This window comes from Bicyclus anynana, chromosome 2 (genome assembly GCF_947172395.1).
Source record: "Bicyclus anynana chromosome 2, ilBicAnyn1.1, whole genome shotgun sequence".
Lineage (NCBI taxonomy): Eukaryota > Metazoa > Arthropoda > Insecta > Lepidoptera > Nymphalidae > Bicyclus > Bicyclus anynana.
Window position 1 is genome coordinate 2,239,776 of NC_069084.1, and position 27,382 is coordinate 2,267,157.

General features: G+C 35.7%; 3 protein-coding genes across 11 annotated transcripts in view; all 3 read left to right on the forward strand.

Annotated features, from left to right (window-relative positions):
* LOC112043746 (protein Wnt-7b) overlaps positions 1-12,591 on the forward strand; it is an 88,892-nt gene extending 76,301 nt beyond the window's left edge. For 8 of the 9 annotated variants that reach the window (XM_024079303.2, XM_052887866.1, XM_052887873.1 and 5 more), the window contains exons 5-9: positions 4,571-4,682; positions 6,058-6,223; positions 9,831-10,030; positions 10,552-10,694; positions 11,424-12,591. In XM_024079303.2, the coding sequence (XP_023935071.2) occupies positions 4,571-4,682; positions 6,058-6,223; positions 9,831-10,030; positions 10,552-10,694; positions 11,424-11,575 (773 nt within the window). In that variant the 3' untranslated portion in view covers positions 11,576-12,591. The remainder of the gene's footprint in view (positions 1-4,570; positions 4,683-6,057; positions 6,224-9,830; positions 10,031-10,551; positions 10,695-11,423) is intronic. The other variant, XM_024079304.2, reaches the window with a different exon arrangement.
* A 2,927-nt stretch (positions 12,592-15,518) lies between these two features.
* Positions 15,519-18,175, forward strand: LOC112043747 (GATA zinc finger domain-containing protein 1). Its single transcript, XM_024079305.2, has 4 exons — positions 15,519-15,932; positions 16,541-16,685; positions 17,239-17,425; positions 17,939-18,175. The coding sequence occupies exons 1-4, from the start codon at positions 15,679-15,681 to the stop codon at positions 18,103-18,105; spliced, it is 753 nt and encodes a 250-aa protein (XP_023935073.1). The 5' UTR covers positions 15,519-15,678; the 3' UTR covers positions 18,106-18,175.
* Positions 18,176-19,906: 1,731 nt separating this feature from the next.
* LOC112043749 (U6 snRNA-associated Sm-like protein LSm6) lies at positions 19,907-24,537 on the forward strand. The gene is made up of 2 exons (XM_024079307.2): positions 19,907-20,145; positions 23,634-24,537. The coding sequence occupies exons 1-2, from the start codon at positions 20,055-20,057 to the stop codon at positions 23,780-23,782; spliced, it is 240 nt and encodes a 79-aa protein (XP_023935075.1). The 5' UTR covers positions 19,907-20,054; the 3' UTR covers positions 23,783-24,537.
* Positions 24,538-27,382: the final 2,845 nt, after the last annotated feature.

The following is a 27,382-nucleotide window of genomic DNA, read 5'->3' on the forward strand; positions in this document are numbered from 1 at the left end:
ATAACATTAAAACATTAAAAATTAAATGATTATGCCAACTTACTTATTGTTTATGGGCTATAATTATTAACAATTAATTAATTAACAAATATAAAAGGGTGTCATTGACAGGTAGGTCTGTCGCAATCTCTGAGCGGCCGGACTTTAATATACACATTTTTATTAGACGATTTTATTCAGAGAATAACGATACTCGTAGCAAGTAACAAGTAACCTTGTGTATTTTTTATAAAATCCCATGAAAAAGTGTAATTTATTCCACGCTAACAGATAAAACATCATAATTATTTTCTTAAAAATGTATACGGAAAATAATAATCAGAAATATTGACGCTATTTACGTACTAGCTATTAAAGACTGTGTCCACTTAAGTTTCGTAAAAATGAATTTATGACAACTACACCTATCGTGGCTCAAAATAGAATAAATTAGGTGCTGTTCATCCATAATTCATCCCCTTTTTAACCATTTACAAATTTTCTTCTTGTAGATTATAAAAGATAACTTTGTCCATCTTAAAGCTCCTAGACCTACTCTCTATAATCTATGAGTATTTCAGTATCAAAATTCAATGAACGTTGCAGGCAAAGGTATTCACTGCGTTAGTTGCAGGTACAAAAACAATAAACGCAATTACTTCCTCACTAATATTAGTTCGGATAGTTTTACTCCTACAAGGAACCTACACGTATACTTGCGAATGTATTTTTATATCGAAATACGAAGAAAATCCATACGTTGAATATTAAAGATAAATAACACATATCTAGTATTGCATCCGACGACAGCATTAGCATACTAGAAGATGTATAGACCTGATCGAATGCTGGTGGATAAATAAATAACTGGATAGAAGTCATCGCGCGCACGATATTTCATAATAAGAATTAGATTTTGTGAATAAACTCGATTCGATGCGTTGCTTAGAGGTAAGGTATCTTTAAAAAAAAAATAACGTCATATATGTGTTTTTTAATTTGGTAATAAATTCTGTATTGACAGAGGTCTCTCTTCATTTTACTTTCCCTATATTCTATAACTTGTAGAGGGAAAAAATAAAAAAAAATTGTGCCACACGGTCTGACTATAGAATTATAAGTACTGGTACCGACTCGTAAATCTATGGGTCTAACACTAGTTGTCTGATGCCTCAACCACTTGGGTATGACCAAAAACTTAAAAATAAATAACTTAAAAACGTAAATAGTCGAATCATCAAAATACCACTCCTGAAAAGGTTGCTTTTAGTTAAAACCTTGAACAAAGCAGCTCGTTATCTATCTATCTATCTTCTATCTATACTATAATAAAAGAGTAGAAATCGAGTGTCTGTACTTTGACCAAATTTAACTAAAATCAAGTTAGGGCGATTAGAAATGAGCAATAGAATACAAAAATATTTTTTTTAATTTTCTTGTCTGTCTGTCTGTCCTTCTGTCTGTATGTTCGCGCTATTCTCTGGTTCTACTGAGCGGATTCTGATGCAGTTTTCACAAATAGATTAAACAAAGTTCAGGGCAACATATAGGCTTTGTTTCATTAAGATCGGACAGATAGAAAAAAAGTTATCTTGAAAAAACCGGATTGCTCAAATTGATTCGCAGGCGTTATTTGGAGAAACGAGTTTTCCACTAAAACTGTGTAATAACGATATTGAGGCACATATTCTATACTCAACTGACCAATTTGTTTGTTTATTTGGTTGAACGCGCCAAGCTTATCATAGGAACTACTTAAAAGTTCAGGTTCAAATTGGATAATTCTTTTTGTGTTTAAATAGTCACATTGTCTGCTTTTTATCGTATAATGGTATGCAAGTTTACTGTTTCAAGCAATAACTACTTATTAGATTGACCTAAAAGGAGATCATTCAGAATTGGGCCTTTATGAAAGTGTATAATAGAAAGAAAGAAAGAAAGAAAGAAAATATATTTATTACTACATTATGCCACACATCACAATTATTTAAGAATAATACCCTGCGATATGTGGCATAACCTAGAAAAAGGTCCTAGCTCAGCATATTGATGTATGCTCCCCATAAACAACAACAATAATAGCTAATCTATACTTTTGTCAAATACTGTACATAGAAGATATTTTAAAAATTTTTCATCACAAAAACCGGAACGCGCGGCCTTTATTATTTATTTATTCGGCCGCGAACTTTATTATACACCGGCCTTCGGCCGGGGGTTTGTGATATGGCCTCTGATCGTAGCTACGGCTGGGCATTTTACCGATGCACAAAAAACGGAACGCGCGGCCTTCGGGTGCGCACTTTATTATACACCGGCCTTCGGCCGGGGGTTTGTGATATGGCCTTTGATCGTAGCTACGGCTGGGCATTTTACCGATGCACAAAAAACGGAACGCGCGGCCTTTTGCCGCGCACTTTATTGTGCACCGGCCTTCGGCCGGGGGTTTGTGATATGGCTTCTGATCGTGGCTACGACTGGGCATTTTAGCGATGTACAAAAACCGGAACGCGCGGCCTTCGGCCGCGCACTTTATTATACACCGGCCTTCGGCCGGGGGTTTGTGATATGGCCTCTGATCGTGGCTACGACTGGGCATTTTACCGATGCACAAAAACCGGAACGCGCGGCCTCTGGCCGCGCACTTTATTGTGCACCGGCCTTCGGCCGGGTGTTTGTGATATGGCCTCTGATCGTGGCTACGACTGGGCATTTTAACGATGCACAAAAAACAGAACGCGCGGTCTTCGGCCGCGCACTTTATTGTACTCCGGCCTTCGGCCGGGTGTTTGTGATATGGCCTTTGATCGTGGCTACGACTGGGCATTTTACAGATGCACAAAAACCGGAACGCGCGGCCTTCGGCCGCGCACTTTAGTGCTCGCCGGCCTTCGGCCGGGGGTTTGTGATATGGCCTCTGATCGTGGCTACGACTGGGCATTTTATCGATGCACAAAAACCGGAACGCGCGGCCTTCGGCCGCGCACTTTATTGTGCACCGGCCTTTGGCCGGGGGTTTGTGATATGGCCTCTGATCGTGACTACGACTGGGCATTTTACCGATGCACAAAAACCAGAACGCGCGCCTTCGGCCGCGCACTTTATTGTGCACCGGCCTTTGGCCGGGGGTTTGTGATATGGCATCTGATCGCGGCTACGGCTGGGCATTTTACCGATGCACAAAAAAACGGAACGCGCGGCCTTCGGCCGCCCACTGATTTGTAGCCCGGCCTTCGGCCGGGGGCTTATGATGGGGCCTCCGACCGTGGCTATGGCTGGTCATTTTACCCAAGCGAAAAAAACGCGCGACCTTCGGCCGGGCACTTTATTGTACACCGGTCTTCGGCACTTTATTGTACACGGGCCTCCGACCGTGGCTAAGGCTGGGCATTTTACCCAAGCACAAAAAACTTCGGCCGGGGGCTTATGATGGGACTACCGACCGTGGCTATGGCTAGGCATTTTACCCAAACGAAAAAAAACGCGCACTTTATTGTATAGGGGTTATGATTTTGTATTTTTCATATATAAAAAAATCGAAAATGTAAATAGAAGGGGCGAAGGGTTCGAAAATGTACATCGATTTTCACGCGGACGAAGTCGCGGGCATCTGCTAGTGCTGCAATAAATCAATATAAATCAAACATTTGGAATACAGCATTGGCTTCATTTTCAGCTGGTACCTTGATCCTTATGTCAAAAGACGTGGATCGTAATACTTCGTGATTGACCATGAGCATCAGGAAAAATTGATATTATTAAGCCTTCGAACTGTTTTGATCCCAACGCCCCTCTAAGCCAAGATTTACGTACTCGTAAGTCTCGCAGCAGACACTCTAAGAGAACTGTTCAAACTCCCACTTTCTCATAGCCCTCGGTCTCTACTGTAACATTTTCTTTTCTCTTAAGTACATTATAGAGCTTATGTGCTCGCTCAAACTCCTCAGTAACACTGCTACGTTCATCTCTTTCTCTGAGGTCGTTCCTTCATTTCTGAAGATCGTGGTCCTGGTAAAACCCCAAACTCAAACTGGTCTACGTTTTCCACCGGCTTCTGATGGTGGCAATTTTTTCTAGCGTGTAGAAATTTTCTTTTATCCTCTCTCCGCTGGTCAGCCCAGCTCACGTTTTGGTGAGCGGCCCCTCGATCTTTCCCGTCAGTAATGCCTCGAAAAATAATGTGCTCGAAATACCACAGTATACGTTGGTAACATAAGGAGGAAAGCTTAACCTTGACTCCGATCTGTGATAGACTAGACAAGTCTATGCGCTTGGCTGTCCATGGTATTCTTAACATGCGCCTCCAACACCACATCTCGAACGCGTCTATTCTTTAAGCCTTTTTCTTGTTTTTATGGTTATGGTAACATGATGACTTCTAACTTGGGAAGAATACAGGAAATTACCTACTATTATTTACCTGCATATACTACTATTTACCTGCATATACCAGTAAAATTGTACTTAAAATATTAAGTACCTAAGTTAGTCGAAGAAACACCAACTGATTTTCATCAATAACAATCATCCATAACAGTACAGTTGTTTAGTATGACGTAGTATTAACAGTTTCAACAACAATTTGTTGCAGCGACCCGGGAAGCAGCGTTCACGTACGCGATAACATCGGCCGGAGTCACTCACGCGCTGAGCACGGCGTGCGCGCGCGGCGACCTGCCCGCTTGTGGCTGCTCCTCCAACAGGTGACCATAGACTGTAGATGTAGACAAACCAAACCATATCGCAGTCCAGAGGTAGGGGAGTGCGGGGTGTGACGACAGAATGTTATTTAAACGGGTACATACCACGATAAAACGACGAGATTTTTAATGTCTATATTTCGACCCAGTTGCATGGATCCGATCAGTTGGATGAGTTCCGTCGTGACCACGATCCATGCAACTGGGTCGAAATATCGACATTAAAAATCTCGTCGTTTTATCGTGGTATGTACCCGTTTAAATAACATTCATAATGAACAACCACGAAATAAGTTTAAAATCATTAGTGACGATAGAAGTGAGCGAGAGAGGTGCGGCAATACGAGTAATAGCGGTAAACACATAACTGAGTCTTCGTAAGCGTGATACAGAAGAATTTAGCAAAGATTACATTAAATTCTTATACAGTAGGAAATAACACAACTCAAACACTTTTTACTATACAAAACTCGTCCGGAGAAATGTTACCACCGTATTTATATCACCCGTCAAGTACCATAGTCTCATGTTATCAATAACAACTTATATTCGGCTCACTGTTGAGCACGAGTCTCCTCGCAGGATGAGAGGGGTTAGGCCTTAGTCCACCACGCTGCAGCGCGCTGGCCCAATGCGGATTGGCAGACTTCACACACCTAGAGAATTAAGAAAATTCTCAGGTATGCAGATTTCCTCACGGTGTTTTTCCTTCACCGTTTGAGATACGTGATATTTATGTTATCGCCGTTTAGTGTTGGAAATAGTAGTCAGTGACGGATATGACGTTGCTCGATCTCGTGTTGGCTTCAGTGTGCTCGAGGCGTTCGAGGTGTCCACAACTCTTGCTGTGTAATTCTTTATGGGTTACTTGGGATAGGCGGGGAGAGTGACTTGAGTGGAAAAGGGGAGTGTTAGTCGACTGTCAAAGGATCCTTTAACCCTACACACATCGTTCACAAGTACGTGACTCCACTCAAGGTCATTCTCTGCCATTCTAGGGTCTTATTTTGGTTACAGTTTGATTTGTTAATTAAGTTGTCCTGACAAGTGTTGTGAATCATAACCTTTGTTCGACATTAGTTTTCTTATATTTGTAATCACTTTTGTTGTGCAGGTTCATGAGGCTGCGCAAAATTCTTCACTTCTTAAAATGCACACAACAGAAATCTTGGGAGGTGCCCCGGACCGGATTCGAACCTACGCCCTCCGAATCGAAGGCAGAGGTCGAAGGAGAATTTTCTTAATTCTACGTGTCTGAAATCTGCCAATCCGCATTTGGCCAGCGTGACTAAGGCCTAACTCCTCTCATGGTGAGAGGAGACTTCGTGTTCAAGAGTGAGCTGAATATGGGTTGTTAATGATGATGATTGTTTATCAGACGGCGGTCTCCAAGTCCTACGGAGCAGTTCCAGTGGGGCGGGTGCGGGGAGGCGGCCTACGGCGCGCGGTTCGCGAGACGCTTCCTGGACTCGCGGGAGATGGAGGCAGATGCCCGCAGCCTCATGAACCTGCATAACAACCGCGTCGGCAGGAAGGTGAGCGAGGTAGCTACATGATCAGTAGCCAGGGCCTGTAGCCAAATTACACTCGATATCGATAACCGCTAGTATATACAAGGATGAAGGTACGGTAAGGTATATCGAGGCGAATCAGATCAAAACAAATAAATTGAAAATTTTGCTTGAGAAAGCAAGTCAAAGTGCTTGTTGTACATTTTGACAATTTAGCATTGATTTAAACATACCGATAAGAGCAGAATAAGTCAGTGAATTCATTTTGGCTATATAGCAAAGATAGCTAGGTTACATTAGAAACTTTTCACTGTTCAGAAATCAGACCTTAGAGAATCATGAAAATTATTATAAAAATGATTTGCATAATCATAATCAGACACATTTGGAATCCTCATTGTCTGGATTTTTAGTTATTTGACTTTTTTGTAACTCAATATATCAATCAAGTTATCACCATTACGTGAATAAGTAATAAGTAGCTTTACTGTCAATTCAAATTGACCATGTACCTACCTACTAATTCTTACAGAATAAATGTAATCAGACTTTATCTTTGACTATCCACGACTTGAATATCTTCAGCTGGCGCCTTGAATCCTGATTAAGCGTCTTCGATTTACCTCTGTCATTTTCTACACATTAATTCGTATACCATTCACATACATTAAGGATGCATTTGAAGAAATTGCCCCGACATTACTACTGCTGCCGCAGAAATTATGCTAATCCATATTAGCGTTTCAATTGCGATTGGAATGAGGTTTCCTACGTTTAAAGAGATCACTCATCAATATTAAACAGTAATTTGTAAGATTGTACATGTTACTGCGGTCCGGAATGTCGATTCAATAAGATGAAATTATGTACTAGCAGAGACAGGGTGGTGTTAGTTGGAATGGGAATTTCTCCATTGGAAACCGTGTTTTCTTTAATGATGAATATTTTATGAATCGACAAATAGTACATTTTCTTCTGTTTAATGGTTGCTAACTCTCGCTGGTTCATTTTTTCTTTCTGTAACAACTAATGCTTCATAATATACCCATCGCCTGGACTTTGAACTAGTGCTGAAGTTGTGCCATGTCTGACAAGTACTCTGGTACTCAGAACAAAAGGACGAAATGTCCCTCTAAAGGCGTCTCTTGGAAAAACTTCGTAATGAATATATACTCGTCCCTTAACCATCAGGTCCTACGAGATTAATGAGAAGACTCGCCTGGACATCTTTACTTTTCATTGCGCACCCCTCATGCCTTCAAAAACAATAATTATTGCCTGTACCTACCACTTAAGTTACGCGTCTGCCTGGCTCACCAGGCCACGAATATTTAGCCAAAAACACGAGTAAATCACTAATTTAACAATAAAAAATATAACGGTTGCTTGGGCACTCAAATGTCCCGCAGCGGGAGGGTTGAATTTTTTTTTATAAGTTTTTAATGATGTTATATTGTTGTGTTATTTTTAATGTGTATATTTTATGTATAACATTGTTAAAAATTAAAAAAAAAGGAGAAATAAACAAATAGATGATGAAAAATATAAAGAAAATATCTTTATTACTACATTATGCCACATAAACACATCACAATTATTTCTAGAGACACCAACACCTGGGGTCTGGGATGTGATTCCGCTTTTTTACACTCGTCGATGTAATATTCGCCTAAAACAACTTTTATTACAATTTGGACTTTATTTCTATGGGATACCAAATATAAAATGTCATTAACAACGAATTTGCCATGGAAATGAGCGATGTCACATCGCTGTTACTTAACAGAATGCTGGGGGGGGGGGGGGGGGTTTATGTGACATACCCCCCCCCCCCCCCCCCCTCATCAGCATATTATTATTATCCTAGATATACAATTATCGTATCGTAATAACTATGTATCTACACGCACATTTCAATATTGAATAGAGACAGTTGCTAATCAAATATCACAGTATAATATTACATTATGTTTTCTACAAGTTTCCTCGAAAGAACCCGCGGGTCCAATTACGATATTGAACCAAAGTATAGGGTATTTTCTGAAGTTGATTCATCGCCCCAGGGTCTCAGGGAACATCATGATTTTGGTTCCCATGTTATGTAGGTAATCAATTTCCATTTCAAGGTGCTCATTTCCAGCAATACAGGGTTAGTTTGCCATTAGGCGCAATTTTGTTATAGAAACAAAAATCTACATGATAGATTTTGAGCTACGTGCTATGCTAGAGCCCTGTCACGGGAATATAAGGGGTCCGTTTTTGTACGTATGTACGTTCAGAACCCTAAAAGCTGCTTAGACATCTAATTTGGAAGATTAGATGACATGTAAGAATTTTTAAACCTATGGATAGTTTAGGAGACATCCTCCCTTTTCCAAACGTCATTCTATTAGCCAGTACCTACTTATGACTGATAACTTTTTTTTACGAATATTTGCCATATCTTTTACACTATGTGCGCTGTAGCATGGTGCGGTACGCACAGTTGCCTTATGACGTTCATAATACGTACTATTTATATTATATATCGCGACAAACTTTCAAAAGTGAAACGAACTGTCACCCGCACCATGATATAGCGCACGAACTGTTAATATGACCAATATACCCTTTCTTCGTATATTAAAGTCTGTGACATTATTACAGCAGATGGAGATCAAACCCATGCTTCTCGTTCGGTCGGACTCTGACCTCAAGTTATTCTGTATCGATGTCTCGTCTTGCGAGCTCCGAATTTATCTCTCACTCTCACTGTCTAACACGATACTATAGAAAAAGGAACACTTGCAAGTTATAAAAAACATCGTTACAAAATAGCCCTCCGATTCGAGGTGTCGATTCCGGCCCTTTCATCGTGAACAGTCTTTAGATTCAATGAAACTTGAAAAAACCGGAGTGGCGAATCCAGTAAAACAAAAAGTTAATTTTATACAGAGTGTTGTTGATAATAATTAAAAACTTATTGGGTGCATATTTGAATATTAAATTTGTTGAAAGCTCTCAAGATACTTAAGTTTACGTACATACATTAAGTTTTTATTACTCGCTGTAGGCTTCTGTTCAATTACCGCCATATTGGTTTCTTTTTTTTTTATTTCCAACTCGCAGCACGCAATGATCGTCTTTTCTACAGCTAACAAATTGTGGTAGTTTTTAAATAATTTCTGCTGTATCCTTTACAAATGAGTTTATATTATTTTTTAAATAGGGCAAATTAAGTATCCGTGCTATTTTAGTACCTTGCTACATACACTACTTTTATAACTGGAGACTGTCTGTGTTAAATAAAAATTAAAACTTGTTTACTGTATGAAATGTTATATAAATAAAATGGAAGTTTCTGTCTGTGTTTTTAAATAACTGATTAAAAATTTATTTACACGATACTAAAACAAGCGTTTTAAAATTTTTTGTCTGTCTGTTTGTCCTGTCTAATTTCTGATATGTCTGAACTGATTTTGCTGGGACTTTCACTGGAATATAGAATTAGAAAGTTATGCAGCAACTTATTTTATTTATAACATTTTACAGAGAAATACATGGTTCCCGCGGGATTTTTAAGAAACTGAATTTCACGTGGAAGAAATACCAGGCGTTTGCGACTATATGAAAAAGTCACAATTAGCACAATTATTCACAGATGGTAAAAGACTTAGTGCGACGAGAGTGCAAGTGTCACGGCGTGTCGGGCTCCTGCGCCTTGCGAACTTGCTGGCGCGCGCTCCCGCCCTTCCGCGCGGTGGGCGCCGCCCTACGCGACAAGTACCACCGAGCGAGGCTCGTCGCGCCGCACCCGCCGCCGGCCACGCACGCGCCACAGACACATCTCGTCATACGCAGGTAGAGTGTACCCTTGCCGCCCGACCGCGACAAAGAAAAAAAAAAGAAAGTACTACCGAGCGAGGCTCGTCACGCCACAGACACATCTCGTCATACGCAGGTAGAGTGTACCCTTGCCGCCCTACGCGACAAAAATTTAAAAAAAAAAAGTACAATCGAGCGAGGCTCGTCGCGCCATAGACGCATCTCGTCATACGCAGGTAGAGTGTACCCTTGCCGCCCTACGCGACAAAAAATTAAAAAAAAAAGAAAGTACCATCAAGCGAGGCTCTACTTTCTTTTTTTTTTTAATTCAGTCGCCGCCGGTCACTTACGCGCCATAGCCACATCTCGTCATGCGCAGATAAGAGTGCACCCTTGCCGCCCGACCGCGCGGTTGCAAAGTTGGAAAGTTAGTCATGTTAGAAAAAATAATAAATTTAATATTACTCCGGGCATTATATTGAATCAATTCCTCTTAATAAACCTAAATTATAATATAATATGAATTTTGTTGAACTAAGAAATTATACAATCAACAGGTCAAGACAAAACGCTGGTGTGGGCAGGCAACCCCGCAAGTCTGAGCTAGTGTTCCTGGACCCGTCGCCGTCGTACTGTGAGCCTGATCCTGTGTCTGGCTCCATGGGCACGCATGGGCGACATTGCAACAGAACCTCAAGGGGTAAGCCAAAGCAATATTTAAATATCACAATCAACCTACTCGCTGAATGAAGAATAACAAAATTCTAATATATAAAATTCTCGCGTTGACCGATTTTGATGAAATTTTTTGTGCATATTCAGTAGGTCTGAGAATCGGCCAACATCTATTTTTCAAACCCCTAAATCCTAGAGTAGGGTAGTGGTAGGGTAGGGGTATGGTATAGGGATAGGGTAGGGGTAGGGTAGCGGTAGGGTAGGGGTAGGGTAGGGTAGTGGTAGGGTAGGTTTATGGTATAGGGATAGGGATAGGGTAGGGGTAGGGTAGCGGTAAGGTAGTTGTAGGGTAGGGTAGCGGTAGAGTAGAGGTAGGGTAGGGGTAGGGGTAGGAGTAGGGTAGTGTAAGGTAGAGATAGGGAAGAAGTGCAAATAAATACATTAATAAGTCAAAGCGAAGCTTGAGCGGGCCCGCTATAATATTCTAAAAATATCCGAACTTCCTATCGGTGCGTATATATATTAAAACCCATGCGCATTTACTTGACACCTGGCTACCAAACACATCCATACAAACACAAAACAAGCATTATTCGAGCAAGGTATCAAGTTAATCCGCACGAGCTGTACGTTCGGATAGCTGTAGTATAAACCCCGAAGCGTAATTTTTTTTGCTAAGCACGGCTTTTATAAGTCAAATAATTTATAGGTCAAATTATTTTTATCAAACAATTTAACATTCCTATTATTTCAGGAGAGGAAGGCTGTGAAACTCTTTGCTGTGGTCGCGGCTACAATACTGTGCGGACCGAAGAAGAAACAAAATGTAATTGCCGTTTCCATTGGTGTTGCCGTGTTTCGTGCGATAAGTGCATCACTCGTACAGAGTTACACGTTTGTAAGTGAGCGCCATCTAGCGACGAGTAGCGGAACTATAAAAAAGTGGCTCTGAGAAGTTAAAAAGTTGAGAACATGTAATATTAATAACATTTTAAAATATTTAAAAAAATATTGTAACTGTTCATAATTTTAACTGAAAAATAAAACTTTTAACCTAAAATTACATTATGAAAATCTGTGAATTAATATGATATAAAAGTTCTACTCTATGATACAATTTTTAGTTTAAGTATTAATTTTTAATAGTTATGTACTTAATATGACATTTTGTATATAAAGCACCAGTATTTTATAATTTACATATAATAATATAAGCAAGCATTTAACATAAGACTCGGCGGCTTTAAAATTATTATACTTTTAAGATTATTATTTTCTTACATATCAATATTCTGATGATCATTGATCTGACTTACTTATGCTTTGTACAATTCCAGTTTATAATATCTAAAATGCAAACAGATAAATCGAAATAATATCATTGTTTAATTGTAAATTTGGTAACTATTTTGTATAAATACCTACATTATTGTAGCAACATTATTCTCATTTTATATAAGTGTAAACAATTTATATATGTCACAATTATTTGTAATCCACATCCATGAACGAGTGGCGCATTAAATATGTATAATATTTTACTACTTTTCACACACGACAGTACCTATGTAAAATAGTATATAACTTTAGTTAGGTTATTAGTTTACGGTCACAAGTTTAAAATAGGTTTGAGTAACTTTGAAAATTATTAATACCTAGCTCGGCAATAAATGTATTTTCAAAGAAGATTCTTCGCATAATAAAAAAGGAATAAAATCCCATCTGCAATTCACATGCATAGTAACTCAATTGCAAACAGCAAAGTCAACAACTTTGTATGTACTTACTCATTTGATAGTGATAATAATATTAAAGTATACTTATATTATAAGAAACTACAATTAATGCATTCCTTTTAGTGTTTAAGTCCTAACTTATTCATATCACATTACGATTTTAAATAAACCTTTTTACGTGCATAATTATTTTGTTTTATTCCCATAAAGTAGCTGTGACATGTGCTTTTAGCCGCGTGGTTGGTTCCCTAAACGTAGGAATTTGGCATAATCATTGTTATTATCGAGACTAGCACACACCCGCGATTTCATACAAGTAAATACTCTTATCCTTTGCATTTAAAGAAGAAATAGTTAGTTATTAAAAAGTTTCTCCACTATAGAGACTTATCTAGACTACTTCTCTAGAGACCTTTATAGTTCTTATATGAATTTGTCAAGGATTTCGAAAGGTTACCGCGAAGCTAAGTTTTTACCATACTCAACTATGGTAGAACTTAGGAGCAATGGCTGACAAGCTGGCAGCCTTCTTAACATGAGGTACCGATCTAGCTATCGTCGACTCCCAGTCCAAAATAACTGTAGGTATCTTTGCTTTGATATCGTTTTACTAAAATAGAAACATTATAAGAACGTCAACAGTTTTAGCAATGGATGATGTTTAAATCATTACCGATCACTATCAACTGTTAATCATAATGATCGAGGCCGATCGCTTAACGTTATCGAGAGGCATGGGGGATATAACCGCTACACACCCAACTCCAGACCGAGTATTTTATCTTATTTCTTAGAATAAAGATAAGCTCAATATCTTAAAGTCCGACTCAGGATTCGTAATCCGAAGCCACAAAGGCTAACCCATTTGGTAATCTGACGTAATAGAAACCAATTATAGCTTTAAAATAAACACTTTATTGAATTTTTTACCAACTAGGTACTTCATTAATATACTTCAACAAGGCATCTTCATATAGGTAAATGATAAAACTTCATCGAGTACCCACTTACCTACGTTCATTAAAAGTTTTCGGAAGTGGCATCCGGAAACCCTTCGACAATGCGAGTAGCTGAGCGCAATGAACTAAAAGTGATGTGTCAAAGTAAAGTTTTAACGATTGATTGGATACACGTTAAGTTATTTCATCGCTGTCAGACAAGAGTTAGTTAACAAAAGTTAGCTCTTGTCTGGCAGCGATGAGTTCAGGAGTGGGATCTGAACCGTTAAAGTAGGAATTAAATGCAGTAAAAGCTCATTATTCGCGGGGGATACGTTGTCTAAATGTGTCGCGAATACAGAAACCGTGAATATGGAATGGTAATTTATATGGAATTATATGGGATACGTTCTTGGGTGACAAAATAAAAAACAAATATATAAAGAAAAAACAATTAATTGAAGTTATTGATTAACTATTATCTTCACTCTTAGACAATGGTTCGAAGAATTTTGAATTTTTTTCTTGCTTGAAATTTTCTATTCAGAATGAATTTAAGCAGTGGCATTCTTAAACCATCCATTCGCATTTTCGGAAGTAGGTATTTGCAAGTTTAAATTTGCAGATTTATACGTCAGTTTCGTCAGTCAGATCCGCGAATAACGAAATATTTAGCCGCGAATATAGGAATTGGGACGCAATTTTTTAATCCGCGAATAGTGTAAACGTGAATAAAGGAAACGTGAATAAGGAGCGTTTACTGTACAAGTATTTGCTACTTTGATGGATTCTGTGATATAATAAAAGGAATAATACTACTTACAGCAAACGCATAATAAGAACAACCTGTTTAACATTGCTACAAATAAATAATGACAGGTTAACAAAGCTAATATAGGCATGACCATTTTACTACTGAATATTTACTAGCGCTTCAGTAATAGCGGCGTCCAAACATCCAAACATCCATACGAACTTTCGCGTTTATAATATTAGTAGGATAGGATAGTAGGATTTTATTAAGAAAAAAAAAGTATCAAAATACTTGGTTCTTGCTCACGAGCTTACCGCCATATGGAATGTTGAGTCAAATAATTTCCGATAGTTCCGATAGTTGTTTCACTCAATGGTCATAAAGCGAAAAGCTTTGATCAAAGCCTTAAGTAGCTTTCGCTTAACTTCTGGATCAAGGGGCGAATACAGAAGGCAGATATTCTTGAGTCGGCGCGTATTGTGAGGAGGTTCCTCACTCTGGAACCCTGACATCCGGGCACTCAGATGTCCCGCAGCGGGAGGATTGAATTTTTATTTATAAAATCTCAATAGTGTTTTGTATTAATTTTGTATTTTATTTTTATATATTTATATACACTATATTGCACAAAAGAAAAATTTTTTTTAACAATATTAAAAATTAAAAAAGGACAAATAAATAAATGAGAGAAAACAAAATATGGAATTTACCACTACATGATTTACTTTGATTGTTAAAAGTGAACTTAAATATTGAAAGGGTTACAATATCAGCTTTACCGAATGCGTAGGTCGTTTACTAATCGGAACAATACATTGGTCTATTTTGTGGGATACTGAAACAAGGTTACTTGCACAATTATTATTAATTTGCTTGTTAGGTTTTATCATTATCCAAAATTCGGATGACAGGAACCGTTGCAACGTAAATTACGTGCAAACCAAAATCCTATAAATCTCAGTTTGTGATAGTTAGTGTAATAAATTATTCGTGACATTTTGTCGCTATAAACTACGCGGTAAAATAAATTCACTTGACGTGTAATCAGATACTAGTCGTAATTTACCAAAACGAGATTTATATGCAAATTAAATGTGAAACACAAGGGATTTGGCTAGCTTTCATACATCTTGTGTTTAGGACGTAACTTAATTTATTTTTTAAAATGTATTTTAACTATTCGATAAGAGATGGCAGCAACTGTAACAATTACTTAATCTGATGTATCTATTGTTAATACATGAAAACTCATAGATGTAAATGTAGTTCCCAAATATTTACACTGATGGGATCATTTTAAAATCATTAAATATAGACTCAGTCCTCAGATTAACCGAGTCATATAGGAGTCCTACGAAAATAAATTGACAATTTAAAACCATAGACTGTTAACTCTAGCTACTATAGATACTGACAGTGACACTGACACTGACAATTGACACAACAACAACAAACAGTCAAACAAAATATTTTTCGTCAAACTTTGTTTTTAAATTGCAGTTGTTTCTTAGCTGCGATTTGATCTAATTTTTAAATGAAATTAATAAAAATAACAGCATAAGTTTATTGTAATAGGTAAAAATGCCAAAACCAACTTGTGTTCAGTGCAGTTCCAACGATTCATTGCTTTGGCGAAGCGCAGAGAACGGACAAATATGTAATGAGTGCCATTTATCAAACACAGCTAATAAAGAAATAAACGCCGATGTAGCAGCGATAAAAACTGAAAATGAAGATAAAGAAGACACAGAAAGTAAGAATGACAAGGCGGAGGGTGAAGCAACACCCGCCAAAGCAACGGGGAAAGGGACTCGGAAAAGTACGCGATCGACTAGGTACCTAAAGAATTTATTTTATTGTACTCAACTAGCAGACCCCACGTGGTTTCATCCGCATAGTACCCATTCCCGTGAGAATAGGGGAATAAGTTATAGCGTATGTTATTTGCTGATAATGTAGTTTTCCATTGGTGAAAAGTTTATATTGGATATTTGAGACTAGCAACGCCCGCGGTTTCGCCTGAGTAGTTCCGGTTCTCGTGAAAATATGGGGATAAAATATAGTCTATGACACTCGCTAGTAATCTGGTTTTCTAGCGGTAAAAAAATTTCAGTTCAGTAGATCCAGAGATTATCCCTACAATACCACAAACTTTAGCTATTTATAATATTAGTATAGATGTCCCTCTTTTAATCTTATATGGGATAAAAAAATATATATTGAGTTTAAGAAATAGTAAATATTACAAAACTATTCTTGAGTAGGCAGTATGTAGGCAAAACAAAAATCTGATTTTTTTTAATATACTTGTTTTTCCTTATATTATGTTTGAAATAGTAATCTGCAGTTCTACCTTCTATAAAAAATAATCATTCTTTACAATATATTTATCAAATAATAAATTCATTTGTAAAACTGTTACAATAAAATTCTTCAATATCAGGTACAAGGCAAAGACACCAGCTCCTGCCCCTTCAAAGCCTGCAGCCCCACGTGGCCGAGGCAGACGGAGCATTTTCAAGAGGCAGCCATTAAAAGCTCCCACTGCCACAGCAACTGTAGTCACAAGTGACTCTTTGTTTTTTAAGGTATGTAGTTGAAATAATCTTTAAAAAAGGATGCCAAAATCGTACATTACTCATTTTTACAAAGTAAATATGAAATATTCTATAATACATAGTCTCTATCATCATCACATTCAACCATTGACTATATACTTTTAGAGTATGTTGTATGTGGCCCACCTAATGGGGACTTAGTGTTTCTGCACTTTTCCAGTGCAAGGTCTCTATTCCAGCACTTTAGTACACAAATGTTTATCAGTTTTTCAAACTGTAGCTTGCCCGTTGCTACTTTAACTGTGATGCTATTATATAGCTATACTAATAACTTTGATTTTTCTGTAACTCTATTCTCATAATGAATTAATTTTCATTGTATACTAGCGGACCTGGTTAAGCTTTACTTTTAAAAACCATTGTCATACTTCAAGGAATATTCTATAAAAGTTCAGCCATTCTCAAAATTTGTGTTTTGTACTCGAAATTTAAATTAATTGTGTGTTTATAAAATGTATGGTTAAAATTTTAATGCATTATTACAACATTAAGTTAACCATTAACCATTTTCTTTTTCAACCAGGGTTCATACATGCAAGTTGGAGATATAGTATCTATGTTGGATGTGGACGGTGGTACATTCTATGCTCAGATCAGAGGTTTCCTCACCGACCAATACTGTGAGAAGAGTGCAGTAGTGACCTGGCTGTTGCCTACTAAAGCTAGCCCTCCGCCGGAGAAGGGATTTGATCCAGCTACTTACATTATTGGTAATTATTTTAAGAAAATGCCTTTTAATATATTAGCCATATATTTTACAAAACAAAGGTCTTGGGTTCGATTCATGGCTGTGCCGATTGAGATTTTCTTAGTTGGACCAGGCCTGACTGGTGGGATGCATCTGCCCTGGCTAGTTACCACCCTACCAACAAAGACATACCGCCAAGATGCTGTATAGAAACTGAAAAGTGGTGTGGATTTTCATCCTCCTCCTAACAAGTTAGCCCGCTTCCATCTTAGACTGCATCATCACTTACAATCAGGTGAGATTGTAGTGAACGGCAGAAAATTGGAAAAAATAAAATAAAAATAAATGTTTCAGTCATAATTTCCAATACAACAGAGAAAATAAACCTGGCAGTCTGGAAGTTGTGATTAGCTGCCAGTTATTTAATTATCTCAACCTCTTATTTATAAGATACTAATAGACAACGAGAAGTGGCATTAATTTTTATTTATATAGCTGAATACTGGTACTAATATTCATTTACTTATTTTTGAAGGACCAGAAGAAGATCTACCTCGGAAGCTGGAATATATGGAGTTTGTAATGCATGCACCGTCTGATTATTATAAAGCAAGCAATAGTCCCTACCCACTCACAGACAATGAAGTGAACAATTACAATGGATTCATTTGGACAAGCCTTGAACCTAAAGATAGAACATAGTTTAATGTTACATTATAATATTTGTATGTTACTGTGTTTACTTATGTAATGAATAAATGTGTTCCGCTAATTGTTTATTCGTAAATCTGAATTAAAATATTAGTATGGGATAAATAGTAATGTTAAGAGTTACTATAGAAGTCCTCAACACTTATTTATACAATAAAAAAATTCTTATTCTGCTACTTCTCACTAGGTGGCGCTTGCGAATGTTTGCTTGGTATGCAAATAAAAATCTTAAAAATGTTTATTTCCGAAAATAGTTATCTACACAATTTTACTTTGTGTATGAAATAAAGCAATTAAGAACTACGTCGTAGCATTTATTAACTGTATTCTTGTTAAATTTAAAGGACAATGGTCTGGTGTTTGTTGATAGAATTCATAAGCGTCTACTAATGTAAACTATTACAGTTTGTAGAAAATAATTTATTTAATTTTTTGAAACAGAGAAAAAGGTCCAATTAAGTCCAAAAACTAAAATATATTCACATCAATTACATTTAAATAATTGAGTATGGCAACCATACTATTTATACGATTATTGCATATATCGGACAAGTAGGGACGCGCACGATACCGAAAAGCCAGTATCGAATCGAATAAAATATCGTCATTGAACTACACGTATTCAATGACATCAGTTTAATTTCAGTAGAACAAACATATAAACTAATATTTATGACGAATTAATATAATTATTTTGAAATATATATAAAATATTTTGATTTTCCAACAAGTAATAGTAATTAATTTAAATGCAATAGGTACACCTTTAAATTACTTATTTCTAATCATGACAAAATACTGCTAAAGTTCACTCTTACTTGGCGGCATTTAAGTAATATACATTTACGTAATAAAATAAACAAAATATAATAGTCAAACATGTTAATAACAATTATTACCAACAGTAAGCCATATGATATATTTTAATAATCAAAAGAAAGGAACAAGTGTTTACAAACGTATTTATTGTTTAAGTATGTTCGACATGATTTTAAATAAACGTAAGTAAAAATAGTAAGTAATTTCCTGAAGATTACTTATTGATTACAAAAATAACAGTATCGAAAGGAGATCGATAATCATTAATCGATATTATAAAGTATCGATACCTACTTTTACGTGTTCCTATGACAAGTTATGCACTAACAATTCAACTGTGAACTGTCAGTCAGTTGTCACATCGCGTCGTAATTTCGTTGTTTGCGTACTTAAGCATCTTGTAAATCTTGTTGCATTTTTCCGATACTTATCAAATGATTTTCTGTACCTACATTCTTTTTTAACGACCGCTTATGTTTATGGACACCGATTCTCCTACTAAACTACTGACTTAAAACACTATTGTATTAAATTCCACATTGGTTTTTAGATTTAATTAGGAAGGTTCATTTTTATAAAGTATGTATATTATCCATGTCTAAGGGAGGGAAAAATGGGGATCAAACCTACTTTTTATGTTCTTCGATCGAACCCAAATACCCGGCTTCATAATCATGGAATACTTAAGACTTCAATTTAAAAAGTAGGTCTCTATTCGTTGTTGACAAAACATAACCTCTAAAACTTCAAACATAAATATCTCGAATTCCAGACTTCACATAATATTAAACCATAAGAATAAATTGTTAAGAAAATAATTATCTATCATTTTATATTTTTTTCATTCATAGACGCTTGAAAAAAATGTCAGCAAAAATTTGTTTGGAAATAGACCATTGTCCTTTTCTTTATCTGTGGCTGTATGTATTATTGTCTGTACTGATACTCTCAGGTTTGTTAGTTGTTACTGTACTTGTACTCTGTGGTTTGTTTTTATTCCGTTTGTCGGTCGTTTTGTTTTATAGTTTCAACAAATTATAAATCAATTAATTAACTTCGATAGCAGTTAAAGTTCATCGATATCGCATTCGCAGGTTTATATTTTCTTTACACGTTCAAATATGAGTCGTAAAGAAGCTCTCTCATCGTTTATTCAACAAATTCACGGACGTCCCGTAGTCGTGAAACTCAATAGCGGAGTTGATTACAGAGGTAAACAACAAGCATTTTTATTATATTAAGTACACAAACCAGTAAATTTTCCATCAAAGTATAAACTAGTTGCATTTTTGTTATATTTTTGTTTGGTAAGGTTAAGTTATAACCTGCATGTTATAATTTTAATGAATACTAATTATTTAGTTTTTAAAATTAATAGCAACCCTGAGCCACATCACAGATGCTCACAGAGCATGGTACATCTAGTAGGTCCTGTTTATTAAGATCAATTATAGATAGTTATAAAGTTAAACATTATTACCTTGAAAGTGTTGAGTAGTGGCACTATATGAAGCTTGAAATCCCCTCTCCGTTTAGGGGCCCTGCCCCATTTTTATAACCCCATACTTGGGCTCTTGATAAGGATAAAGTTTAAATGAATCAATCTAAGCTTCTACATCTTTACTCAATGTGTACTGTTAACCAATAAATTAAAAATAATGGTAGAAAATGTGTATCATATCATAACCTTTTTTTTACTTCATCACCATCAACCCATATTCAGCTCACTGCTGAGCTTGAGTCTCCTCTCAGAATGAAAGAGGTTAGGCCAATAGTCTACCACGCTGGCCCAATGCGGATTGGCAGATTCCATGCAAGCAGAAAATTAAGAAAGTTCTCTGGTGTGCAGGTTTCCTCACAATGTTTTCATTCACTGAAACAGGTGATATTTAATTTCTTAAAATGCACACAACTGAAAATTCCAACACACACCCTCTGGAATCGGAGGCAGAGGTCCACTGGGCTATCACATATCACATGGCATATTTTTTCTTAATTATGTATTAAAAAATGTATTAACTGTATCTAATTGTTCTAAGCTTATTAATCAAATTTATTTTCATTCAATTAAGAATAAGTTAATTATAAATATTATGAGGTATGAAATGATTAGCGATTTATTCCCTCATTTTTAATTTGTTTGTTGGTAAAGAGTACTCATTGTGTAGGGCTGATTTTTTGTAATAACTTTAAAGAAATTTTTACACTATAGCCAAATATTGTTATTAGTGATGAAGCTAATAATGAACCTATCAGTTGTACCAATGAGAATTTTATTATGTAATGAACTTTTATAATGTTTAAATACATTGTAGTGAGGTCTCAGACATGCAGACTTCTGAATAATTAAACATTTACACAGTGACATCAGTAGGCAATTTTCAACAACATTGTGTATATTTATTATTGAAGTAAGGTCAAACTTTATTACTTGTGCATTAGCTGTTACGATGCCCATAAATTACATTATTGTGGTCTGAAAGTAATTTATGAGAAGATTATGACAATGAAAATCCCAAGATCGTTTTTCTATTGACAATGAAAAAGATTGTACAATATTCTAGTTGACACTTTTTTTTAAATGGTTGTTATCTTAATGTCTGATATTGATTTAAATTATTGTTTAATAGTATCACCATTTAACTGCCTGCCTACTCTCATCTGTGCAGGACAGTGGTCTGAGCTCCAGTCTCCACATTTAAGCTGTTATCTATACTAATATAATAAAGCTGAAGAGTTTGTTTGTTTGTTTGTTTGTTTGATTGAACGCGCTAATCTCAGGAACTACTGGTCCGATTTAAAAATTTCTTTCAGTGTTAGATAGCCCATTTATCGAGGAAGGCTATAGGCTATATATTATCCCCGGGAATAAAATATTTCTTCTTCTTCTAATATTATAAAGCTGAAGAGTTTGTTTGTTGGGGCGCTAATCTCAGGAACTACTGGTCCAATTTGAAAAATTCTTTCAGTGTTAGGTAGTCCATTTATCGAGAAAGGTTATATATTATCCCCGTATTCCTACGGGAACGGGAACCACGCGGGTGAAACCGCGCGGCGTCAGCTAGTTTAATATATATGTATACTAGCTGACGTCGCACGGTTTCACCTGTTTCCCGTTCCATCAGGAATACGGGGATAATATATAACCTTTCTCGATAAATGGACTACCTAACACTGAAAGAATTTTTCAAATTGGACCAGTAGTTCCTGAGATTAGCGCCCCAAAAAACAAACTCTTCAGCTTTATAATATTAGAAGAAGAAGAAATATTTTATTGCACACAAAAATACAATTATAAATTGAGACATTAAAAACATTTAATTAACTTAGCATGCAAAGGCGGCCTTATTACTATAAGTAATCTCTACCAGGCAACCCCTGACGAGAGAACTTGCAAAGAAAGAGCGGGAAGGTGCAATACATTATATGTAATTATATATATAAATAATTAAATATATATATATATATATATAAATATAATATAATATATACGTAAATATAATATTAAATTATAGGGGAGAAATTAAAAGGTGTACAGTTTAAAGAAGGTAAAGAAATTAATAATAATAATTAGTATAGATACAAGTACATAAAAAAAGTGAGCCATCACGGGACATCTGGTAGATGTGTAACATCAACATTATTTTGTAAAAGTAATATACAGAAAATAACAGATTGTGATAGGAACTAAAGATGTCATACACTATAGGTGTATATCTGAGCTCAGTGTAGCGAGAGAGATGGCTTAACGCCGGATCGAGTGGGAGAGAATCTCACAGTTGATTGCGCATGGCGACGCGTCGCCACGCCGTACACGATACTCCATATAGACTTCATATTAACGTGCGGCTATAGATGTTTCACATCAATAAACATAAACTATACAACTGTTATTAACATGGAAGTGTCCTACAGAGGATATTTTTTAATTACAAATTAATTAGTACATTCACCTTGGCCCTGCTGCAAAATTCAAAGTAATCCATCATGTGTTAACCACTCCTACATTAAACTATACTGATCTTACATAACTATGTTTGTCTCACATTAAACTCAAACCAAGGTTTCACTTAGAAGTGTTTGTTCACTAATAGGGCCACAGTTTGTATGGTCATTTGCAGCTGAATGAGTTATGTATGGAATTTTGTATTGTTATAATACTTTGGGATATAAAATGTACAACAAAGTTGTTTGTGTGTGTTTATTTTCATAACTAAATAATATGAGGATATAAAATATACAACTAAGTTGTGTGTTCATTCTTCTAACTAAATAACAAGGTTTGCTTATATAGGAAATAAAATTATACATAAAAATATGACAGTTTTTACATTCATACATAGTAGTGATAACTCGTGCACACTAAATTTGCACGAGTTGTACAAATAACAATATTAATAACAAATATGGATTTCAATAGGATGCTCTATTTGAAACTCCATCCATATACAATTGGATAGGAAACATCAAATTTACACAAAACAGATTGTGTATTTTAATGTATAATATAAATGCAAAAATGAGTTGTTGGTTTGCCATACTTTCACAACTAAATGCTACTGATTTTCTGAATTCTTTCACCAATAGAATGATATGTTATTAGCGAGTTACATATAGCTTATAAATAAAATGTACTTAGCTTATATTTTCTAGGCGGAACTAAAGATAATTTTTTATGAAGTTGTTTTTTTTTGTTTTAGGGGTTTTAGCCTGCTTGGATGGGTACATGAACATAGCGTTAGAGCAGACAGAGGAATATGTCAATGGACAACTCAAAAACAAATATGGAGATGCATTCATCAGAGGCAATAATGTTCTGTATATAAGCACACAGAAGAGAAGGATATAGTACTTGTAAAATAATAATAGTCAATGCACGCTTAAACAAAAAAATATTGACACAGATTGTAAAAATAATAAATAAATCAAAATTTCAAATATATCTATTCTGTGCTGTAATATTACTTAGATCTGTAATGTCTATACCTAATTCAAGGTATGTTTTAACTTTTAACTTAGCCTTGTAATGAGTATGAAAAAAATAACTTTTCTTTGCCCTTGTATAAAGAGTTAAAAGAGTACCTGCACTAAGATTATGAATAAGATTTTTTTTCTTCATTCATTTGACCCTGAAACTACAATCATACTACATCGTTTTTAATTTCTACGGAAAGCAACATTATCAGCGATCAGCGATTTGAAGGGAACGCGGTGGGAGGGCAGTCTTTGTAAGTGTGCATTGACATTAAAACTAGGATAACTATGTAAGTAATTTGTACTTTAAAAGCATATTATACAGTAAATTCTTACTTTTAATAATTAGTATTTTAATATTTTACATCTACTCCTCAAATACACAGTGTATACCTATTTGTTCAGTAAATCACCACTGTAAAGAATCTTCAATTCTGAGTTATTTATTTTTTAATTTTCAACTGACTTCAAAAAAGGGAGAAGGTTCTCAATGGGGATGATGACTAGGTTTAAATATATTGATTTTTATGATACATTCGGGTAAAAAGGGTCAATGTTAACTAATTTATACATAAAAAGCAAAAATTGTCTGGATATTTGCAAAATAAATAAGATTATAAAATTTCAAAATCTATTAATTTTTTTTTATCGTAATTAGATGAAAATTCATACACTTTTAGCTTCCTTACATTAAAAGTGACATTTTTCAATAAATGAACTATAAACATAAACGCACAAATAACAAAGATATTAGTAATTTTGTTTGAACGCCCATACAAACCTAACGATCCGCGAGCCAACGACGTCACTAAATCGTGCTATTTTGTATGGAGCGTTTTTCAGGGATCCGCGGCCGCGCCGCAAATCTGACCCTTTAAATCCTTGTAGCTCCGAAAGTAATGATCGCAGATACCCTGTTACTTTTACAAAATTGCTTTACTATTAGTATACTCTTAATTTATATACAATTTAAAAAACTGTCATCATTCCTATTCGAAGCGTATGTTTTACTTAACTTAACGTAACTTCGCCATAAAGTAACCAATTTTAAAAAATATATTTTTTTGTTTGACAGAGTATACAACCAGATTTGTCCCATTTCATTTTCATGAAAATCGGTTTAGCAATTTTGTGTTAAAATTAAAATAACTGAAATACGTCTTTGAAATCGGTTAAGTTGTTGAATAAACATTGGGTTTTTAACTCCTTCTTTAACTCGATAACAGTGAACGGATCTGAATATAGTTCGGCATTAGACTTAATGCTAGTCGCAAGATTAATAATAATTTGAATTGCAAATTGCAAACAGGGCATTTTTATAGTCACGTAAAAAATCTATGTATGTAATATAAAATTTTCTCTGCATATACTTAATTGGTGCATTTCGTGCAGAATTGTCTATACAGTCTCAGTATTTAGTGTGTACAATATTCAATTCTAGAAGCAAACCAAACTCTACAGTTTGCAAAGAAATGGCATAAAGTTTAGTCTAAATGCTGTTTCTGCACGAACTGCATTTTTTCATTTGACTGGACTAATGTCCTTGGACTAATGTCCTTGGACTAATGCCCTTGGACTAATGCCATTGGACCAATGTCCTTAGACTAATGCCATTGGACTAATGCCCTTTCTGCAATTTGCGATTCAATTAGAGTCTACTAGCACATGTGCTACTTTTTGTTTTTTTTATATTTACACTGGTTAATTGTGTGAAATCGCAGGCACAACCAGTTTTCAATAATTGTAATTTATGTAGGCAAGATATGATTAGCACTACATACTCGTAGCTATAAATCACCAACAATATATATATTTAAGGTGAATATGTATCTTCATTTTTATTAGCGCCGCTGTAAGTGTAGGAAAATTTGACATCGCCGTATTCCTGAAAAAAAAAATTAAACATTGGTGTGTGTCAACTCTATTGAGCGACCTTACGCCAGCCACACACGGTCAACGGTACCGTCAAGTCTGTATCGCCCTTAGGAATGTGGGCAGTGAAAGAAATATCAATGTATGTATATTGTTGTGGTTTCGATTTTTTTTTCACTGCCTACAGTCATTAGCGAGACCGACACTGGTTTTAGGATGTGGTTAAAAAAAACGAGACGAATATCTTAGCATTCCATGGATTCACCATGCGGGTGCCGGGTTGATGGCGTAACAGATAGAAAAACTCTGAGCAGAGTTCTGGACTTGTCACCAAAGGACGTAGGGTTAAGGAATTCCTTGACGATCGATTAACACTCCCCATCTCCGCTAGTGTTGTTCTCCCTGCCTAGCCAAATTGGGTAAGATCCTACTGGAGCAGCTTTGGATAACCCGTTCTAATATAGACCTTGCAGTTCTGGAAAATAATTTTTCTCAAAAAATATTTTTTAGAAATTTTTAAAAAATATTTAAAAAATGTTCAGCATTGATAGAGATAGATAATATAACAAATCATCATATATCAAAACATCACTCATCACTTGATTTGGGAAGAAATTTAAAATTTTGTATACCTATTTTATAAACTTTTTATCAAAATAGTATATCAAAGTAGTTCGAGAATTTGAACAAAAAACATACATACAGCCGAACGTAGAACCTCCTCCTTTTTGGAATTCGGTTAAAAAACTCTTAGAAAAAGGAAAACTCCGTTTCTCATCGACCTAGGGTTCGAATCTAGGACCTCGTGATTTAAAACCATTTAGGATAACCATTGCACCAACGAGGCAAGCTCGTAAATTAGGTATTATTTTAAACTTGCTGAAAGTTATTTTCAACTTTTTAGTAACATTTAAAAAAAAAAAGGTATTTGGTCTAATATTTTGTTACATTACCGTGTCGCTAGAGGGTCCTCTTCCATTACCAAAGGCAGCAATCAGTTTTTCTCCTCTGTAACCATATTTGCTATTATACTCCTCCCTTGCGTTTTTACCCGCCTCTGGATCGAAAGGTATATCCACTTTATAATTCAGTATTCTCGGATTGAACAAAGGCGCCCAAAAACTCGAAAAAGGCAAACACTCGTAGCAAACCAGTGTTGCTAGCACGAAAAATACTTTTATTAACATTGTTTTTTTTAAATTTAATATTGATAATTTACTAAAAAGAGGTTTTAATTATGCGAGCGGTTGTGTACGAATGAATGGTAGCAGGAAATACAGGCGTTTTAGACTCGTAAATGATAAATAAATATAAAGGTGTATTACACTTTGAGCGAACAAATATAGTTTTGTTGAACTCGCTAACAGGTTTCAAGGATTAGTGTAGAGGTCTTTTTGTTGTCTTAAGGTCCAAAGGAACGGAAAAATTAAGCCGTAAATAATATTTGTTTACAACTGTTAAATATGTCCTTAATTAAATTGAACAAAAAGTAATTAAATATAATATAACTGTATAATAAGTAAACGGATTTTTTTTTCGGATTTTTACTAGAAAAAAATCGCTAACCATCCAAAGAGGTAGGTAACATATCGGTCCAATTTCT